This window comes from Ammodytes marinus, assembly GCF_949987685.1.
Source record: "Ammodytes marinus genome assembly, chromosome: 11".
NCBI lineage: Eukaryota > Metazoa > Chordata > Actinopteri > Uranoscopiformes > Ammodytidae > Ammodytes > Ammodytes marinus.
In genome coordinates this window covers 16,796,502-16,813,954 of record NC_137215.1, presented here as the reverse complement: position 1 = coordinate 16,813,954, position 17,453 = coordinate 16,796,502, and the positions used below count along the sequence as shown (strand labels likewise).

The window sequence follows — 17,453 nt, the reverse complement described above, 5'->3', positions numbered from 1 at the left end:
ATTTAACGTTAGATATTTATTTTTTATTTGCATATATCAAACACTAATAAACACTACTCATGATTTAAATTTATTTTGAATTTTTTCTCTCTTCATAAATCATCTCTGACTGCAATGCCACTTCTTGACACTTTAAACTAATACATGCTCGTAGAACCAAAGGTGAGGAGGTTGGACGGAAACCTGCTTATTTTTATTGCCAGTCATCCATTTTCAGTCCACTTGTTTTTCCTGAAGCATCCTGTGTGAAATGTGGATGATGCCTCTTCCTGAACTGGTCATTCATGAATAAATGTCCTCTCCTGCGACTGCGAGGAAAGACGTATGGTCTGGATGCAGACACATGTCCACACATTTCCTCTTCAAATTACATGATCTCTTTTCTGTAGGGACAAAGCACTTTTCCCTCCATGGCCATTAAACCAGCACATTCCAGAATTTGGCCAGCTGATGTCACTGTTAATTACAGATACTGATTTTATTTATTACTGTTGTTTCAACAGACAAATTTCAGTCAATATTACTCAGATCTGTTGAATATCATTCAGCGTAAAATTGTTCCTCTGTTCAAATAATGAACAGTGAGTGAAGTTTCATTAAATGACTGGAATCCTGCATATCACATGAAAAATAAATGCTGAAAAAGTTGTGATGATCTGGCAACTGTGCATTCACCAGGCTGTTGCAGTGTAGACAAGACTATTGCAGACCTAAGAGTTAAGGCTTATCTGCTCTCTGCTTTGTGGTCGTGTTTAATATTCACCTCAGTAAAACAAGTAGAGCATTACAGTAAAACGTTATGAAGATTCTAAAGCCTATGTTTGCTGTTGAGAAATTCAGTTTCCTTACTTAAACAACCTTCTCATAAACTTAAAAAATACATAATACATAAATAGAAAAAAATACATTTCCAAAAGATTGTAAACTGAAGCACGTGGAAACATGCTGCAGAATTATATTAATTCATAACTCTTAGTTTATGTGCAATGAAATTGTTAACTAGCTAAAACTAGCACTCAAGCTCTGTAACAAATCTCCATCATATATAACAATGTTAAATATCAACCTTAGAATGTACATATAAATTAAACAACACATGTACGACCATTATCTGGAGAAAGAACAACATTATCTAAAGATAAAAACATTTTCTGTGATATTTGCATTTACATTTAAGGCATTCAAAAGAAACTTGTACAGAACACATAACACTAACTTTGAGCCAATTTATGTTGTACCATAGTGTCTTTGTTTCATACAATGGCATAGGCAGCTGTTATCTGTCTGGTTAGCAAGCTGTAATTTATCAACGTAATATCTACAGTTATCCATACACACTAAAGACATACGCATTTATGTACAGTATGTATATTTGTATTTTTGAAAATCCGTAGTCAACATTTTTTGTAACAACCAATTTGATTCAAATGATTACACACAGACATACAATGCTCACAGTATCTGTTTAGAAAAATATGAAAAAAAAACATTGTCACTAAGTGCTTTGGCTCCCTGGATACATTTTATTTTTGGTTTTGTTGTTTGTTGCTGTTTGTCTGTTAGAGTTTCCTCCCCACTTTGTTTAATGTGCGAGATACTGTTCAAAGGGAACCTAAGAAGTCTGCTGGTCTGATCATCATTGTAGTGGACTTCAGTGAGTAGCCCGATCCTTTCCAGTAGTACCATTTGATTCCATTAAAGCGATTTGAGTTTTGGCCTTGTTGATAATACATCCCATTTAAATTCGATGGACCACAAGCATCGAACCACCAACCTAAAAAGTCAAAACATTCATCAATTTTAACTGAATATATAACAGTGTAATCTATGTAACTCTTTGCAGAACAGGGAAGCTTGTGTTCTTATCTATGGTAATAATAAGGGTTATACTGTATGACATTATGTAAAACATTGCATGAATGTATTTTGCACTTGTAGCTGTAGCTTAAACAATTTGTTATGGCACCGCATAAGCAGGTGCCAAAACAAATAGTTTTTGCCAAGTTGTTGGTACACGTTTGAGGTTCTCATGACACTTCTGAAATCATTAGTTTTCATCAGCTTGTGCTGGGTGAATCAGAATCAGAATCAGAAAAAGCTTTATTTATCCCAAGAAGGGCAATTTAGTTTACAGTTCCAGTTCGCAGTAAAAAATCATTTGAATAAATACTATAAAAAGCAGTATGAGGTAGAAAATAACATAAATAGACAAACAGCAGTCCAACACACAAATTCAACTCACATTCATTTCAACTCAACCTGTCAGAACAACCACCCAGCTACCCTGGTGCTCTCCACCTACTCCTGACCCTTGTGATCATTCAGTAACCTGATGGCTGCAGGAATAAATGAGTGTGAGTACCTCACTGTTCTTGCCCTGATTGAAAGATAGCGCCGCCCGGAGGGCAATAGTGTGAATTCCTCACTGAGGACATGGTCAGGCTGACTCATAATGCATTTGGCTTTCTGGACGGCATGTTTGTTCCACAATGAACGTATGCTCTTCAGCTGGATTCCAGTGATCTTTGAACAGATCTTTACAATGTTATTTAAACTGTTCTGGTCCTTCACTGACAGACAGTTAAACCAGCATGTAAATGAAAAAGTTAAAAGACTCTCAATGAAAGACTGATAAAAAGTTCTCAAAATAACTTTGGAGACACTGAAAGAGTTGAGCATTCTCAACAAGTGAACTCTTTGTTGTCCCTTTTTCACAATGACCTCAGTATTTGCATGAAATTTAAGCTGGTCATCAAATACTGTGCCTAGATATTTGTAGGTGTCTACAAGTTGGACTTCCTCCCCATGGATAACACTCGGTTCAGGCTCTCCCTTCACTTTCCTAAAATCTATGACTAGTTCCTTTGTTTTTTCTACATTCAGATCTAGGAAGTCGTCATCACACCATTTAACAAATGATGTCAAAGCAAGGCCATGGTTGCAGTGTGGACCTTGGAAAAGAGACAGCAACGCAGTGTCATCTGAGAATTTAGCTAGATAACTTCCCCGACAGCTATCTGTGTACATGATGAACAACAGGGGTGACAGTACACACCGCAGTAGACTGATATCTTACACTCAACAAAAATATAAACGCAACACTTTTGTTTTTGCTCCCATTTTTCATGAGATGGACTTAAAGATCTACAATTCATTCCAGATACACAATTGTACCATTTCTCTCAAACATTGTTCACAAATCTGTCTAAATGTGTGATAGTGAGCACTTCTGCTTTGCTGAGATAATCCATCCCACCTCACAGGTGTGCCACATCAAGATGCTGATCTGACATCATGATTAGTGCACAGGTGTGCCTTAGACTGTCCACAATAAAAGGCCACCCTGAAATGTGCAGTTTTGTCTCACAGCAAAATGCCACAGATGCCACAAGCATTGAGGGAGCGTGCAATTGGCATGCTGACAGCAGGAATGTCAACCAGATCTGTTGCTCGTGCATTGAATGTTCATTTCTCCACCATAAGCCGTCTCCAGCAACTTCGCACAGCCATTGAAGAGGAGTGGACCAAGATTCCACAGGCCACAATTGACAATCTGATAAACTCTATGCGAAGAAGATGTGTTGCACTGCATGAGGCAAATGGTGGTCACACCAGATACTGACTGGTTCTGAGTCCCCAGACCCCCAATAAAGCAAAAAAATGCACATTTCAGAGTGGCCTTTTATTGTGGACAGTCTAAGGCACACCTGTGCACTAATCATGATGTCAGATCAGCATCTTGATGTGGCACACCTGTGAGGTGGGATGGATTATCTCAGCAAAGCAGAAGTGCTCACTATCACACATTTAGACAGATTTGTGAACAATGTTTGAGAGAAATGGTACAATTGTGTATCTGGAATGAATTTTAGATCTTTAAGTCCATCTCATGAAAAATGGGAGCAAAAACAAAAGTGTTGCGTTTATATTTTTGTTGAGTGTAGTTTATAAAGACTGGCTCTGAATATCAGTTTTTGTGTATCAGCAATGAGTGGGCTGTCATAAGTAATTCCCAGGAATATCTGAAAACTTAAACTTTCAGTTAAAAATATATCCATTAGTTATTTATCAGACTGTGTGCGGCTCCCTCTGCAGCCACAGAAGGCTTCATTGAACTCATGTCATATATGTGGTAGAACTCTGTGTATTCCCCTTTTAAAGCCACAACTAGTGGTTAAGTTGGATTGAAAAGCATTATGCCTCATTTCCACCGAGTAGAGCGGGTCGGATCGGAGCGGCTCAGAGCGAGACAGCTCACTTTTAAGAATCTCGGTGTTGTTTCCACCGCGGACCCTACCTTTACTGGTAGGGCGGGGTTTATGACCCTACCCTTACTGGTAGGGCGGGGTTTAGGCTGGACTGCGATATCCACCGCCAGAATATGGGTCAAACTATAGGGTTGTGGAACAACTGTGGTCAAGCAAGCGGTCTCTCGTTTTTGCTTGGTCAAACCAGCCGCTTCTTTATTTATTACCCCCGTGTTGTTGTGAGCACAAAGACTGCTCGGTGCAACTGATAGACAGTGAGCGAACGGCGCTGGCTACGTGACATCGTAGCAGTGGGACACAGTGTAGCCAACTGATTATTTTAATGACGAGGAAAAACACCACACAATAAACAGTGCCGCGCTCACATTTTCGCCAAAACAAGACTCTCTTCACTCTAGCCGAGGTGACTACACACGGCGGAAATGACTATTTCGACCAACTGTGGTCAAGCCAGCGGTCTCTCGTTTTTGCTTGGTCAAACCAGCCGCTTCTTTATTTATTCCCCCCGTGTTGTGAGCGTGTATTTAGCCTAAAACTATCTAGGCTATGGCGTAAACACACAGAGACGGCTCGGTGCAACTCAGTGAGCAAACAGTGCTGGCTGCGGCAGCTACGTAGCAGTGGGACACGTAACTAAACCAACTGATTATTAATGACGAGGAAAAACACCAAACAATAAACAGTGCTGTGCTCACATTTTCACCAAAACACAGACTCTCTTCACTCTTGCCGAGATGAATACACATGGCGGAAATGATTCTTTCGACCAACAAATCAAATGACGCCAGCGTGTAGCTCCGCATTTTCGGTCCGCTTTCAGGCGGCTAGTACCCCTACGGAGGAGTACTGAGATCTGGAGCGGCTCAGAGCGGTTAGGTGCGCTTAAACCATACCCTACCCAACTTTTTACAAATGAAAAGCCAAACTACCCGGACCGAACCGCTCCGATCCGACCCGCTCTACTCGGTGGAAATGAGGCATTACACAATGAGGCATATCTTACACTTCATTCTTACAGATTCATATGTAATGGAAGATCCTGCTTTACTCTTTTGACTGGTTCAGTGCCAATCAGGCACGACTTTGCATAATATGCACTGGAGACCCCCGTGCAAGACCCCTAATTGGAAAAAAGGAATTAGGTTACGTCTTTTTTTTGCTTCCACGCTCACTTGGCAAACCCAGGGACAAACTTCTGGCAGCGGAGTCTCTTTTAATGGAACGGAGGAGGACCTTTTAAGCTACCAGAGGAGAGAGGGAAAAGCTCTGTTCCCAGGCTATTAATGTCAGCCATTGTAGGGGCTGAATTCCCAAATGAGTTGATCAGTGATTAACTCTGAGCTAATTGTGCTCTTTGACCTGGCCACAAAAGTACGGAGTGCTTAAAATGCCCTTTAAGATTTTTGGAGGAAGTGCCAAGATTTGGGTGGGTGGGAATTTGTTCAACAAGAACTGCCTTCACAAGTTTAGGTGATCATTCTGTTTTCCTTACCAGCACAATTATTCAAAAGCACAAGTTATTTACAGAAACTGTGTTTCTTACCCCCTGTTGTCAGTTGTGAACATTTGCAAACACATTTGTCGTTGTCGGCATCCTTTGTACTGAAATCACTTCCTGGCTGCCCGATGCTGCTTATTTTGCCTGCTGTTCCACTGTAGCCTTTAAGGTGTATCCTGTAGAATGGAAGGGAAAGGAAAAATGAAGGAAGAGGAGGAGGAAGTCTGTGATTGCTGTTCCTCAAAAGGCAACGTCCAAACCCACTGTAGTTTGGCAAGTAGCGTCCCTACTACTGGATACAATTGGGTTTGCCCCGGGATTAAATTATGAGCTATTTGAATTAAAATTTATTTTTTAGTATTTTTTGTGCTGTTTATCAAAAGCAGCTTGGTGATTTCATATTTTAAAGTTTTTGCCAAAAGATTCACATCATGCTATTTCTGCAGTTCCTTTGAATTGGAATTATTGAGCCAACCCACTGAAGACCAAATTGGTCATAGTCAAGACTCCAGACCTGATTGAAGTGTTGCATTGACTCATTTCATGCATTTCCTATTGGTTGAAAGCAAACATGTAACAATTTCCAGTAATTGCCTCCAAGCTTCTCACACACACATTCTTTGATGTTGTCAGTACAACGTACCTGTAATTTTGTTCTTCACTGTCAAGAGAAAGCTGGTCATATTGTGCAAATTCAGAGTTTCCCTCCCAGTCACTCAACTGGATCCTTAGTTTGTAGGGCTGTTTAATTGTCAGTCTGGAGACAAATTCATTTCCTAACCAGAATTCTCCTGAAGCTTCTCCAAACCCCTAAAAAGATGCCAAATACATGTTATTAAACCTCTTTGGGCAATAACAAACAACATAAATTAAACACGTTTTAGCTTTTACGGAGAAAGTAATTTTTTCCTGTAACTAAAACATATTTCCTCAGAATACTTTCATCAGTTACAAAAAAACAGCACTTGTATGCACATTCACAATGAGATATTGATGAGAAAGCATGCCAGTTCAAACTGATCTTGCATTGAAGCCAGTATGAAGGAATTTGCATGAATGTCTCTGTATTGTTTCTCCACGGGGACTTGAGTCTTTTTTTTGGCATTGTCTTGGTCCATTTCTTTGCTACTTAGAATTGGCAGTGCTGGTCACTATGTTTGGGAATAATCAGGGCTCCTTTTTGCTTTTTGAAAGGTAGATTTTAAGAGCATTTTCAGATGCACTCACAAAAGTATTATGCAATAAGATTTTAAGAATCTAGTTATGGATGCCTTGCTGGCATTATTCCATAAGCTACATAGCAGATAGTGATTACTTATTATCTCTGTTTGTAGTTTTAGTTTTACCCCTCTTCTTGGATTGTATCTAGGAATTCCCTCTAACGGTGCAAAATCACCATGCCCATAAAATACTTTCAGACGATTACCAAAGCCAAATCTGTCCACTGTATTTTGCATTTATAACGAACACCGTAGCCTAGGTTATATTCTTTTTGGAAGGGAAGAATTTCTTGTTTGCTTTTACCATTTTGTACTCTTGCCACGTACGGTGAAAGTCAACACGGCCGTCAAACCGTTTTTGTAGTACTGTCCAGCCACCTCCTTCGGTCTCCATGTCACAGAAAGCCTTCAAACACAAAGAAAAAGGAGTCGCCATAATTAATAATTCTAAATTAATGCTCAGTAAATAATTAACACAGAATTAAAGTTTAAGCATTATCTGCTGAAAAATGTGACGGTTTAAGCTCAAGCATGCACATCATTAATGGCAGTTTGAGAAAATATTAATTAATCTACACAGCCCTAAAACACAATACCGTTTACTGAGCACTTACATTAGTGTGCACTGTTATTAACGTCTTACAATTGTAGTTGCCTGTGTTCATATACATATGTAGGCACTGTAAAGGCATTATTAAACTTCTATAGGACCTTGGAAGACGTCTCGTTTATACACTCTAAAAAACATATTTCTTCTCACACCAGCTGATGAGAGTGCACAACCCACTTAAAGACCTACTTCACCGGTGGGAATATGAAGGTGTATTGAACTCTGAGATCCTATTTAGTATAAATGTGCAAAAAAAAATAGAAATTGGTTCATCCTAGCCTGAGAAAAGGCAGAAAGAGTGTTTTATGGTCTCACTGTCTAACCCTACATTTGTCTTACTGTGACATCACAGTAAGAACAATGTAGGGTTAGGATTAACAGGACAGCTGGGCCAAGGGAAGACTGAGGGAAGACTGAGGGAAGAAAAACCTCATTCATTATATTATAATAGTGATTTTATAATGATAGAACGCCGGTTCCCTATGGGTGAAGTATTCCTTTAATGTTACACAATTCAGAATCAGGTAAACAAGCTTACTGTACCTTAACCTCTATTGTAGTGTTGGGCAAGGTGAGAGTGTAGACTCCACTTTGGGTATTTCCTGACTTGAAGACTGATGCACAGTCTACAAATGTGGTAGGAGTGTCCTGCATCATGACAGTTTTGGTCTCTGCAGAATAAATCACACTTGTGAATTTTGCATTCACACTATTGTAGAGAATTTACAGTTTTTCACAATTGCTTAAACACATTTCCTGATAGACTACCTCACTTTTTCAAAACCATAAACACAAATCTCAAAACTCAAACACAAAATGCAAAATCCTTCACTTCTCTTGCAAAAGCACACTTTATCTTCAAAACAATGTTAACTCTTAGCTAAATGGTGTTTTCTTTTCAAATGAGAAACACACACTTCATATGACTAGACATTTCTAGCACTCATTGAACACTGGTGTGCAGAATGGAAAACACTATAGTATAAAAGCAAACCACTATATGAATGCTTTATCAGTAGAATTATGCCTTTGCATGTTTATACACTTTCACCTACAGTAACAACAAATACTTTACGGTTTTTGCCAAATGCTAACACACATGTTGCAGAATAGTTTATTTTGCCATTTCAAACAAAAACAATGAATAAGTAGGACTGCAGTTCAAGCAATTCAGTGTGTCAGTATAAACTAAGAAACAATTACAGTAAAATTAGGGAACAATGGTAAAAAAAACTGCGTTGTAAGGAATTGGGTGGTTGGATTATGAATCCTTTTATGGATACCGCCTCCTGCTTGCGTCTGGACACATCGCCTCGTCAACATCACACTCAATGTCATCCTTTGAGAAGCAACAGGGAAATGATCACCTGATATCATCCAGTCTAAATCTCCTAATTATGGAGCGACTCAGGTTGGGCTGCACTCTCTGTCCAGGCTCCCTCATTGATAGGCCATGATCTATAACATAGTCCACTATAGTGTTCCTGTTGTATGTGTCTCCGTCTGTTGCCTTATTTGTCCTCGTACTCTCCTGTCACTCTCTCTCCTCCACTTCCCCTGACTCTTACTGTTTCAGAAAGGAGCTGAGCTCACCTGGGGTCTATTTGTAGTGCTAGGGTTTAGACTGATTGGTATTCAATTAGTTAAATTTTTTTTCAAGAAGTGTGTTGGATAATTTCTAACACAGTGCAAAGCATATATCGTGTTTGTAGGGTTGGTGCTTTGGTTTAGGGCATAGTTACAAAAGTTAGAGGTTGTGGTCATAGCAGTCACTTTTAGTGTTTACAGTATTTGGCAAAAACTGAATTTGTACCAAAATGTGCCTACTGTAAATCACAGCAAACAGGAGCTCATCTCTGACCCTTCTATAGCTAACTGCACAAAAGCCTTTTGAGTTTAGAACTTTGATTGGCATTGTGTTCTGTGTGAATACCATGAGAGAGAATTCAGGAAGAGTGTGCAATATATAGAGAATTGTGTGTAGTGTTGTGAAAAATGTGACATGCGACCATGTTAGCAGTTGAAGGACGTGTGTTTAACATTAACCACGGCGGCCTGATGTCCCGTAAAAATCACCAAATAAAAAGAATGGCGTATATTCTAGCTGGTCATAAGGTCCGCTGCTCAATCCAAACCCCCACGCTTCATTTAGCAGAGTTTGAGTGTAATTCTGCCCGGGGAAAGTTGTACAATGAAGTGGGAAAGCTATTGCTATGCTAAGCTAGGCTGCGACCAGATCGCCGCAGCTATTATTATAATTCTGAGCGTATATTTACACTTTATTTCTGTCTACAGTAACGTGAATTCACACACTGTGTGTGTGTGTGTGTGTGTGTGTGTCTGATTGGCAGAACGCTGCTCTCACAAAGGCCCCTTATTTGCTAACAGTGCTTATTCACAAATCTGTGCTTAAACCTGCAGTGTGTAGAATCTTGTAGTTTTATTTCCTAGCAGATTTTGTAGAAAGTAATTATATATATTATAGTACATTTAATTTAGTGCACAATAGCTGAACATTTTTTTTTTAATTATTTATTTTTCTCTTAGAAAGGGTCTCATATATGTCCATATTTCTGCATATTAAAGGTGCAGTGTGTAATATGACATCAAGAAAGTTCTACAAAGTTCTACAATGCAACACTCCCTGGGTAACCCCAACCCTTTCGAATAATAACAGAAGCTACAGTGGCCTTCAAGGACAAGAACAATTCTAAATTTTAAACAATGCACCTGATGACATTCCAACTATGACACTTTCAAGATGGCGGCACTAAGTCTTGGTCCAAAATATGCAGAAATATGGACATATATGAGACCCTTTCTAAGGGAAAAAATAATAATTAAAAAAAAAAAATTCAGCTATTATGCACTAAATTAAATGTACTTATGGATATTATAATTACTTTCTACAAAATCTGCTAGGAAATAAAACCCAACATTTTACACACTGCAGGTTTAAAGTGTGCATACGAAAAGTTTCACACACAAATCCGTGATGAATAAATATACGTACATGAATTTCTTTGTACTCGGAAAACTAATTTAGAACTTCCTCAGACCAAACACAAATGATAAATGTTTGACTGTATTAGAACCTTTTAACACACACCTTTTAAATAAATACATAGCATATTAAAACCACATGTGTTAAAAAAGTCTAATAAAATATTTCAAACTGTTTAATAATGCCTCGGCCAAATGTATAAAATAACCATGAAATTGGTGTGCTTTCATTGTCATATGTTGTTGTCGTAATTAAAATATTCAAAATAATATTGAAAATACGATCTTAAAATGTCCACACACTTAGTAGTAAATTAAGCCATTGTGTCCTCCTTCCCTGTGGTTGTACTGGCATATCTCTGGTGTGGATGTGTACATAAATATAAATATAAAACCTAAAATAGTTCACACTTCCTTTAATCGATTTATATACTTAAGATGTGACTCACTTTGAGCTGAGCCAACAGAGATAGTGTGGATGAGATTGTTCACAGTGTCCAGTAGTTCCTGCTGCTGATGCTGAAGTACAGTATTGTTGGAGGAAACTTTGAGCAGCTGCTGCTCCAACTGGCCTATGATGGCCGTCTGCTTCAGTATGAGAGTCTGAAGCTGGTCCTTTTCTTCTCGAAGCATCTTCAACTCCCCGTGCCTCTGATCCTCCATGTCCACCACCTTTTTCTCCAGAAAGCTGAGGAGAAGTGTGTGACTAGTTCAGCAGGAAGCTTTGCCTTTGAACATGAGCCCAATACTGTACTGATGACCTTAAAATGAATCTGTTTTTATTCATAGGATTTGATGTCCTTACCTGTTTTTGTCGTTTAGCTTGTGGATTTCATTTGTTTGCACAATTAGTTGTTTTTCCAGCTTGTTGGTTGACAATGAATTTTCAAGAAGTTTCCGCTCAAGTCGAGTCGTATGATGAATTACCTGAAAACAAAAGAATAAGGTGTGGCAGTTTGGGCAGGCTGTAAAACTCAGAGACGCCTCGTTAAATCATACACCAGTAGATTTCTAAATGCTCCCGAGTATGATGTATACAGTCTTCTTTCTTTGTAAAGGTCAAATGTTTTACATTTGCCTAAAGAATGGCATTTGATTCCCCACACGACCCACCGCCAAATTGAAAACACAACTGGAAATAAAACTTCCATAAAATACAGATTTACAATTGACAGTATATTTTAGTGTTAAATTATGCAGTTGAATATGACATTTCTCCAAATAACACTACTGTACAAAAGAGAAATAAATTTAAGTATCAAACATATAAGAAGCTTATGCAACGAACATGTTCAAAAAAATCCACAATAACATAAGATTTCTAAACATGTTTAGTTTGGTATTCCATCAGTCACAAGTCCAGCACTTTCAAAGTGAATGAACAGCAATTTGACAAATGGAAAATGACAAATCCCAACAGTAGACATACCTGAGCAAGGGAAACGCTGACAATCCACCTGTTTTCATGGACCGACGTATTGAACTAAACTCTGGGGTTGGGGACCTTGCCTCTAATTTCCCATTTTAGAGGAACTGAACTCAGCAAAAAGCAGATTGTTTACATGGATCCCAGCTATGTGTCTCCAATGGAGCTGTTGATGTCTTTGAACAGACGGATGTGTGATTGTGACAAACTGATGAACCCTTTCTGTGGGAATACGAGTGTGCTAATAACAGGAAATGCTGTACAGTTGGCTCACATAAGGTCATTGACGTGTAGCCACAATAATAAACTGACGCAGTCATGCCTGTTTTTCCCTTCAGCTTATTTTTTTAACACTGAAGCTATCACATAGCACACTTAGGCTTGCATTGTTAAATGCCAAAAAAACCTAATGTTGAACCCAATGAATGTGAAAACTACTGAGAAAATGCATGCACCACATTTTCATTAGCACGTTTAGAAGACAACAGTAAGTAAACAGGTGTCAGCTGTTGACAGCTTTTACTTTTTTAACGATGTTTTGCATAACATGCGTGCACTTTTTAGCATTATTTCTTTCTGTATGTTTAAAGTAGCGGGCAGTGCATCCTCACCTGGGCCTCCACATTGGTCAACTTCCTTGTTTGCTCTGCAGTTTGACTGAGAAGGTTTGTTCCAATTTCAATCATCGTAGCCGTGTGGTTCTGTACAGCCGTCTGATGGATTTGGACCAAATCCTGCTTCATGCTGTCCTGTATGTAGTTCTCAAGCTGAACCAAAGAAAAAATTTAGCATTTTTTAGAGGTATTGATTAGTATCATTAAACGGTTTGGTTGAGCCTGATCAATCCTCAATCCTGCATCACATACGGTTGTTCAAAGATGAACAGTTAAGGGAAATATTTCTTCCAATTTTCTTATTTTTCAAAATCTCTGGAAAGCATGCAGAAGACATTGAGTGTTTTTAATTTTTTTAACACCTTAATTGAGCGCCAACCTTTTGATCTTGATGAAATAGTAATTTCCCCTTTAGTCTGAAGCAAACACAATCACACTGGTCTCAATTGAATATCCTGATATTAATTAAAAATAAATTGTATCACCCTCAGATTTAGTATAGTTGTGTTCTATGAGTACATGATAATATCCATGGTGAGTTATTGGGCTTTACATGAACAGATTTAGTCGGGATTTGTATTTGTTTTGTGTCAAATATTTTAGAAGCTTCTTAAAATTGAACCATTAAAGTACATTTTTAGCAATTGTGTTTCTTGAAGAACAAAATGCAAGTACTAAATGGCAATGATTTCTTTGTAAAATAATTAAATAATTTGAATCTTGAAACAGTTCATAAATGTATTATTTTCTCTTTTCACTCGTCACTTTTATATCAAGATCCTCAGCTCCTCAGGGAGCTTTACAATCTGTAGACCATACAACATCCCAGGGGACCTTGGGTGCTCTGAAAGGCGCCTATAGATAAAATGAATTATTATTATTATCCTAGCTGTCCTTAGACCCTCGATACAGATTTTTAAATCCTATAGAGTCAAGAGAATAAAAAACATTTATAGTTCTTATGTGACCATGCCCATGTCAAACCTCTTAATCACAGGAATAATACAATGGCCCATAATGCAGTCGATGTCTTCTGGGTAGGAAAACGTCAATGTTTCATCTTTACGAGATTCGTCCCTATCTACCTTACAGTATTGCCAGATTTAGACGGAGACCAATCATTAAGTTATTTCCTGCCTTGTGTTCCTGAGTGGCAATCAGGTCACACGACTCGTAAACAGGATGGAAGTGTTGACTGAGGAGTTACATCCTTCATGACAGTACGGCATGTTCGTGAAACTGAAAACCTGCATCAGTTTTAGGTCTTTGTCATCTAGTTAGTTTGCATAATCGCTTTTGTTATTTACTCATCAGTCAGTAATGCGACCAAAAACAGCCAGTTTTTATTATTATTTTTCTTGTTTCAACTACAAATAGCAGTGGCAATTAGTGCTGATTTTGTTTGTCTTCCTTTCATGACTTCCAGTTTATTTATGTTCTTGGATACACACAGGGATGTGTCGTAGGTGGAAGTTTTTAATTTGAATTGTTGGCAGGATGTCCCTTTGACAGTCAATGATCTAATCAGTTGTTTATTCCGTGTTGCCTCAAAGGCGTCAGTAAGGAATGATTGTGTTCCTCATTCACACGAGAGAGCAACACATTGTTTTCCTTTAGTTGTAGTCAGCTGGTGCAGCATGAATTTCTGAAATGAAGCTGTTGTATTCTGATAAAGAAAATAAGTACATTACACCTGAGTTTAATAAGAAAATACTGTTAAAATGCAATGAAAAAATAAAGGATCAAAGGAAGGTTACTTTCTGTAGACATTCTAAACATGTTCATTCAATAGCAGTGTGCCATTTATTTATAATTCTGATCTGATTAGTCATACACTTTTCTGTTTATCTTTAAGAGGAATTCTTACTTTATTTGTGAAGTCAGATCACTGTACTTTTCTACTAGACATAATATTTCTTGGTCGCTTTGATGTTTGATGTTAGATCAAGGCTTCTTCTTTTACCCCTATTGCACAGATGCAAAACCAGGGCTGGTTAGGTGCCGGTGCCCAATTGGGAACCAGTACTTTGGTTTTCCACCACAAAAGCGCTGCTTCTCAGCCAGAAAAACTGGTTCCAGGGCGGCACCAGTTTTGAGCTGGTCTGGAACTGTGAACCGCTTACGTCAGGGGCCAGGGGAGCGATTATCCTGCCCAACCAGACCAACTAAAACTCCATGCCTGTCATGTTTAAAAACAACACTACTACAATACATAATCAAAACATAATTCCAGAACGTAGTCATCAATTCGACCAGCGCAAATACGCTAGATAGCTCATGTTTGGTTAACAAAGCAAAACCAGAGGCAACATGTGTAAAAATACGGCCTACTGTTAGCCGGGAGAGCAGCGACGTCGAGTGATGTACACAGGCAATTACAGTGACGTCATGACGTGGCTCTCTAACAAATTAGTTCTGATCTCTATGACAAAGTATCACAAGTTTCTTACCCTGTATTCTCATGTGCAAATTAATGAGAAAAAATCACACGGAAGAAGAAGATACTTAAGTCCTCCTTCCTTTTAAACAGACTGCTGATGTTGATACTGGTATAACTAGATCTGTGACCCATGTGCTGTTGTGAGATGTTCCCTTGTGTTGCAAATGGGTTTCGAGTTCTGAGACAGCACTTGAGCTGATATGTGTGAGTGTAGTTACTGGGTATCAGCATTATCAATCATGAAGAGCATCAAAGAATAGTCCCCTCTTAGAGCTTGTTTTTATGATACAATGAGAATAGCGCAAGACAGGCTGCAGGATTCTCCTGTCTCGTCTTGTATATTTCTTGTTATTGAAAGGAGGGAGATAGAGAAAAGAGGAAGCTCAGTTCTTTCACTCGCACAAGTAATGGCTTGGCAAACTGAAAGGGAAGTATGCATCCCTAGTGCAGACACCTGTGTTAAGTCTTTGTCAGCCACCCAACCCATTGTCCTTTTGCAATGAATGAAAGTCTCACACAGACACTCAGCAGGTTATTTTTGTGTATGTGTGTGTGTTGCTTTCTACATTTTCATAATCAAAAAGGATTCACCAAATAATCTGTCTTCTTACCATAAAGCGTTGCTCATTTAAACTGTTTTGGCCTTTCTTAAGTTGAGTCTTTTCATCACTCCTATATTTTGTGTTATTTGTTAGGCCTCACTTATGTTAGTATGGATCTCAAAGATTTAAGGCCATTTCAGACGGAAGGTGACATTCCGCTTACATAGTTAAACAGTTTTCAACTATTCCAACGCATGTGCATGCGTTTGCCAAGCAAGTAAGCAACAGTTTCATGGTAGCCCGCTCGCCTCATTGAGAATACATTACAAGGCGCAACAGGCTTTAGAGGTTTGAGCCTAAATAATCTCACATAAAAACAAAAACAGCAGTTATCCTTCAATTATTCTGTAATTCGGTATAAATACGATTAAAGGCCTACTTCACCGATTTGAATATGAAGGTGTATTGAATTCTGAGATCCTATGTAGTATAAATGTGCAAAAAAAAATTAAATTGGTTCATCCTAGCCTGAGAAAAGGCAGAAAGAGTTTTTTTTTTAACCCTATATTAATCTTACTGTGACATCACAGTAAGATAAATATAGGGTTAAAAAAAAAATTACTTTGTAAATATTACTGTGATGTCACAGTAGGAGAAATCACAGTAATATTTACAAAGTAAGGTTTTTTTTTTAACCCTATATTTATCTTACTGTGATGTCACAGTAAGATTAATATAGGGTTAAAAAAAACACTCTTTCTGCCTTTTCTCAGGCTAGGATGAACCAATTTCAATTTTTTTTGCACATTTATACTACATAGGATCACAGAATTCAATACACCTTCATATTCAAACCGGTGAAGTAGGCCTTTAAGTACATTAGATATTTTTACGAGTAAGCAGTTCATCCAGATTATCCTCATGTACAAGACATAGTGTTTGCTTTTCTTTAAAGATGCTGCCTTCTTTTGGTTTGGAAGTATACATATCTACAGTGATACCTGTGTAGTTTTTTTAATCAACCTTATCAGCACACATCATCATGGTCTGTGTCAGATACCTGAATAAACCTCATCCTTGTTTTTCTGAAACTCTCACTATCAAATCCCCCTAATATCATTGGTTTCACAGCCTCTTGTGTGTACCTGCTATCAATGGTGTGACACAACATTACCTTAAGCAGCCACTGTGTGTTGTTCTCCATGGTGATCTCCAGTTGTTCAAGCCTCTGAGCCGACTCATCGTTGTCAATGGGTCCGTCCTCCTGAACTGGATAGTTGTAGTTGCTGCTCTGGGTTTGGCAGTTGTCCTGCTCAGGAAGCAGAAAGGTGTAGCTGCATGGCCCGTTTTGAATCTGATACTGTCTCTTACCCGCAGCACTGTATCCTGTCCCTAGACCGAAGCAGAAACTTAAAACTAGCAAGTCCACATTCAGCATCTTCATAGTGGACTTTTTTGTGCAAAAATGAAGCGAGAACAGTTATAGCTCCTCTGATTTTCCTTAATCTTCTCTCAATGACTAGATGACGTTCCCCAACAGCATCCAAGTGTCAACAATCCTCTTGAGGTTCTGCTGGTTTCTTTTATTACCTCTCAGTGGTAGGAGGAGAACAAGCCATCAGGAATTAGAGTTAGTGTGTCATTCCCTCATGTTACCGGTTGTAGACTGCATGTCCTTGCCTTTCATAAAGCCCCCAACCACTTGTTTGAGCTGCCCATGCCCCCCCTCTGATTAGCTAGCAAGTTTAAACCACACCCCCTCAATTTGGCCAGTCACTGTAAAGAGCAGTGAAGTGGGATCCCTTTCAGTACACACACACTTACTGAACAAA

At 38.6% G+C, this 17,453-nt stretch overlaps 2 protein-coding genes across 3 annotated transcripts in view; one reads left to right on the top strand and one right to left on the bottom strand.

Moving 5' to 3' along the window:
• Positions 1–17,453, top strand: part of mcph1 (microcephalin 1) — a 31,667-nt gene that overhangs the window by 10,694 nt on the left and 3,520 nt on the right. Inside the window, exon 14 of one of the 2 annotated variants that reach the window (XM_080036374.1) lies at positions 12,616–12,718. The exons of the other annotated variant lie outside the window; for it this stretch is intronic. Within the exon in view, the coding sequence (XP_079892500.1) occupies positions 12,616–12,618 (3 nt within the window). The 3' untranslated portion in view covers positions 12,619–12,718. Of the gene's footprint in view, positions 1–12,615; positions 12,719–17,453 lie in introns of those variants that run through there. 2 annotated transcript variants of the gene reach the window in all.
• On the bottom strand, positions 154–17,133 carry angpt2a (angiopoietin 2a). Its single transcript, XM_080036375.1, has 9 exons — positions 16,796–17,133; positions 12,637–12,792; positions 11,405–11,526; positions 11,049–11,287; positions 8,140–8,267; positions 7,291–7,392; positions 6,410–6,576; positions 5,812–5,942; positions 154–1,774 (listed from the first exon to the last, which is right to left on the bottom strand). The coding sequence occupies exons 1-9, from the start codon at positions 17,063–17,065 to the stop codon at positions 1,602–1,604; spliced, it is 1,488 nt and encodes a 495-aa protein (XP_079892501.1). The 5' UTR covers positions 17,066–17,133; the 3' UTR covers positions 154–1,601.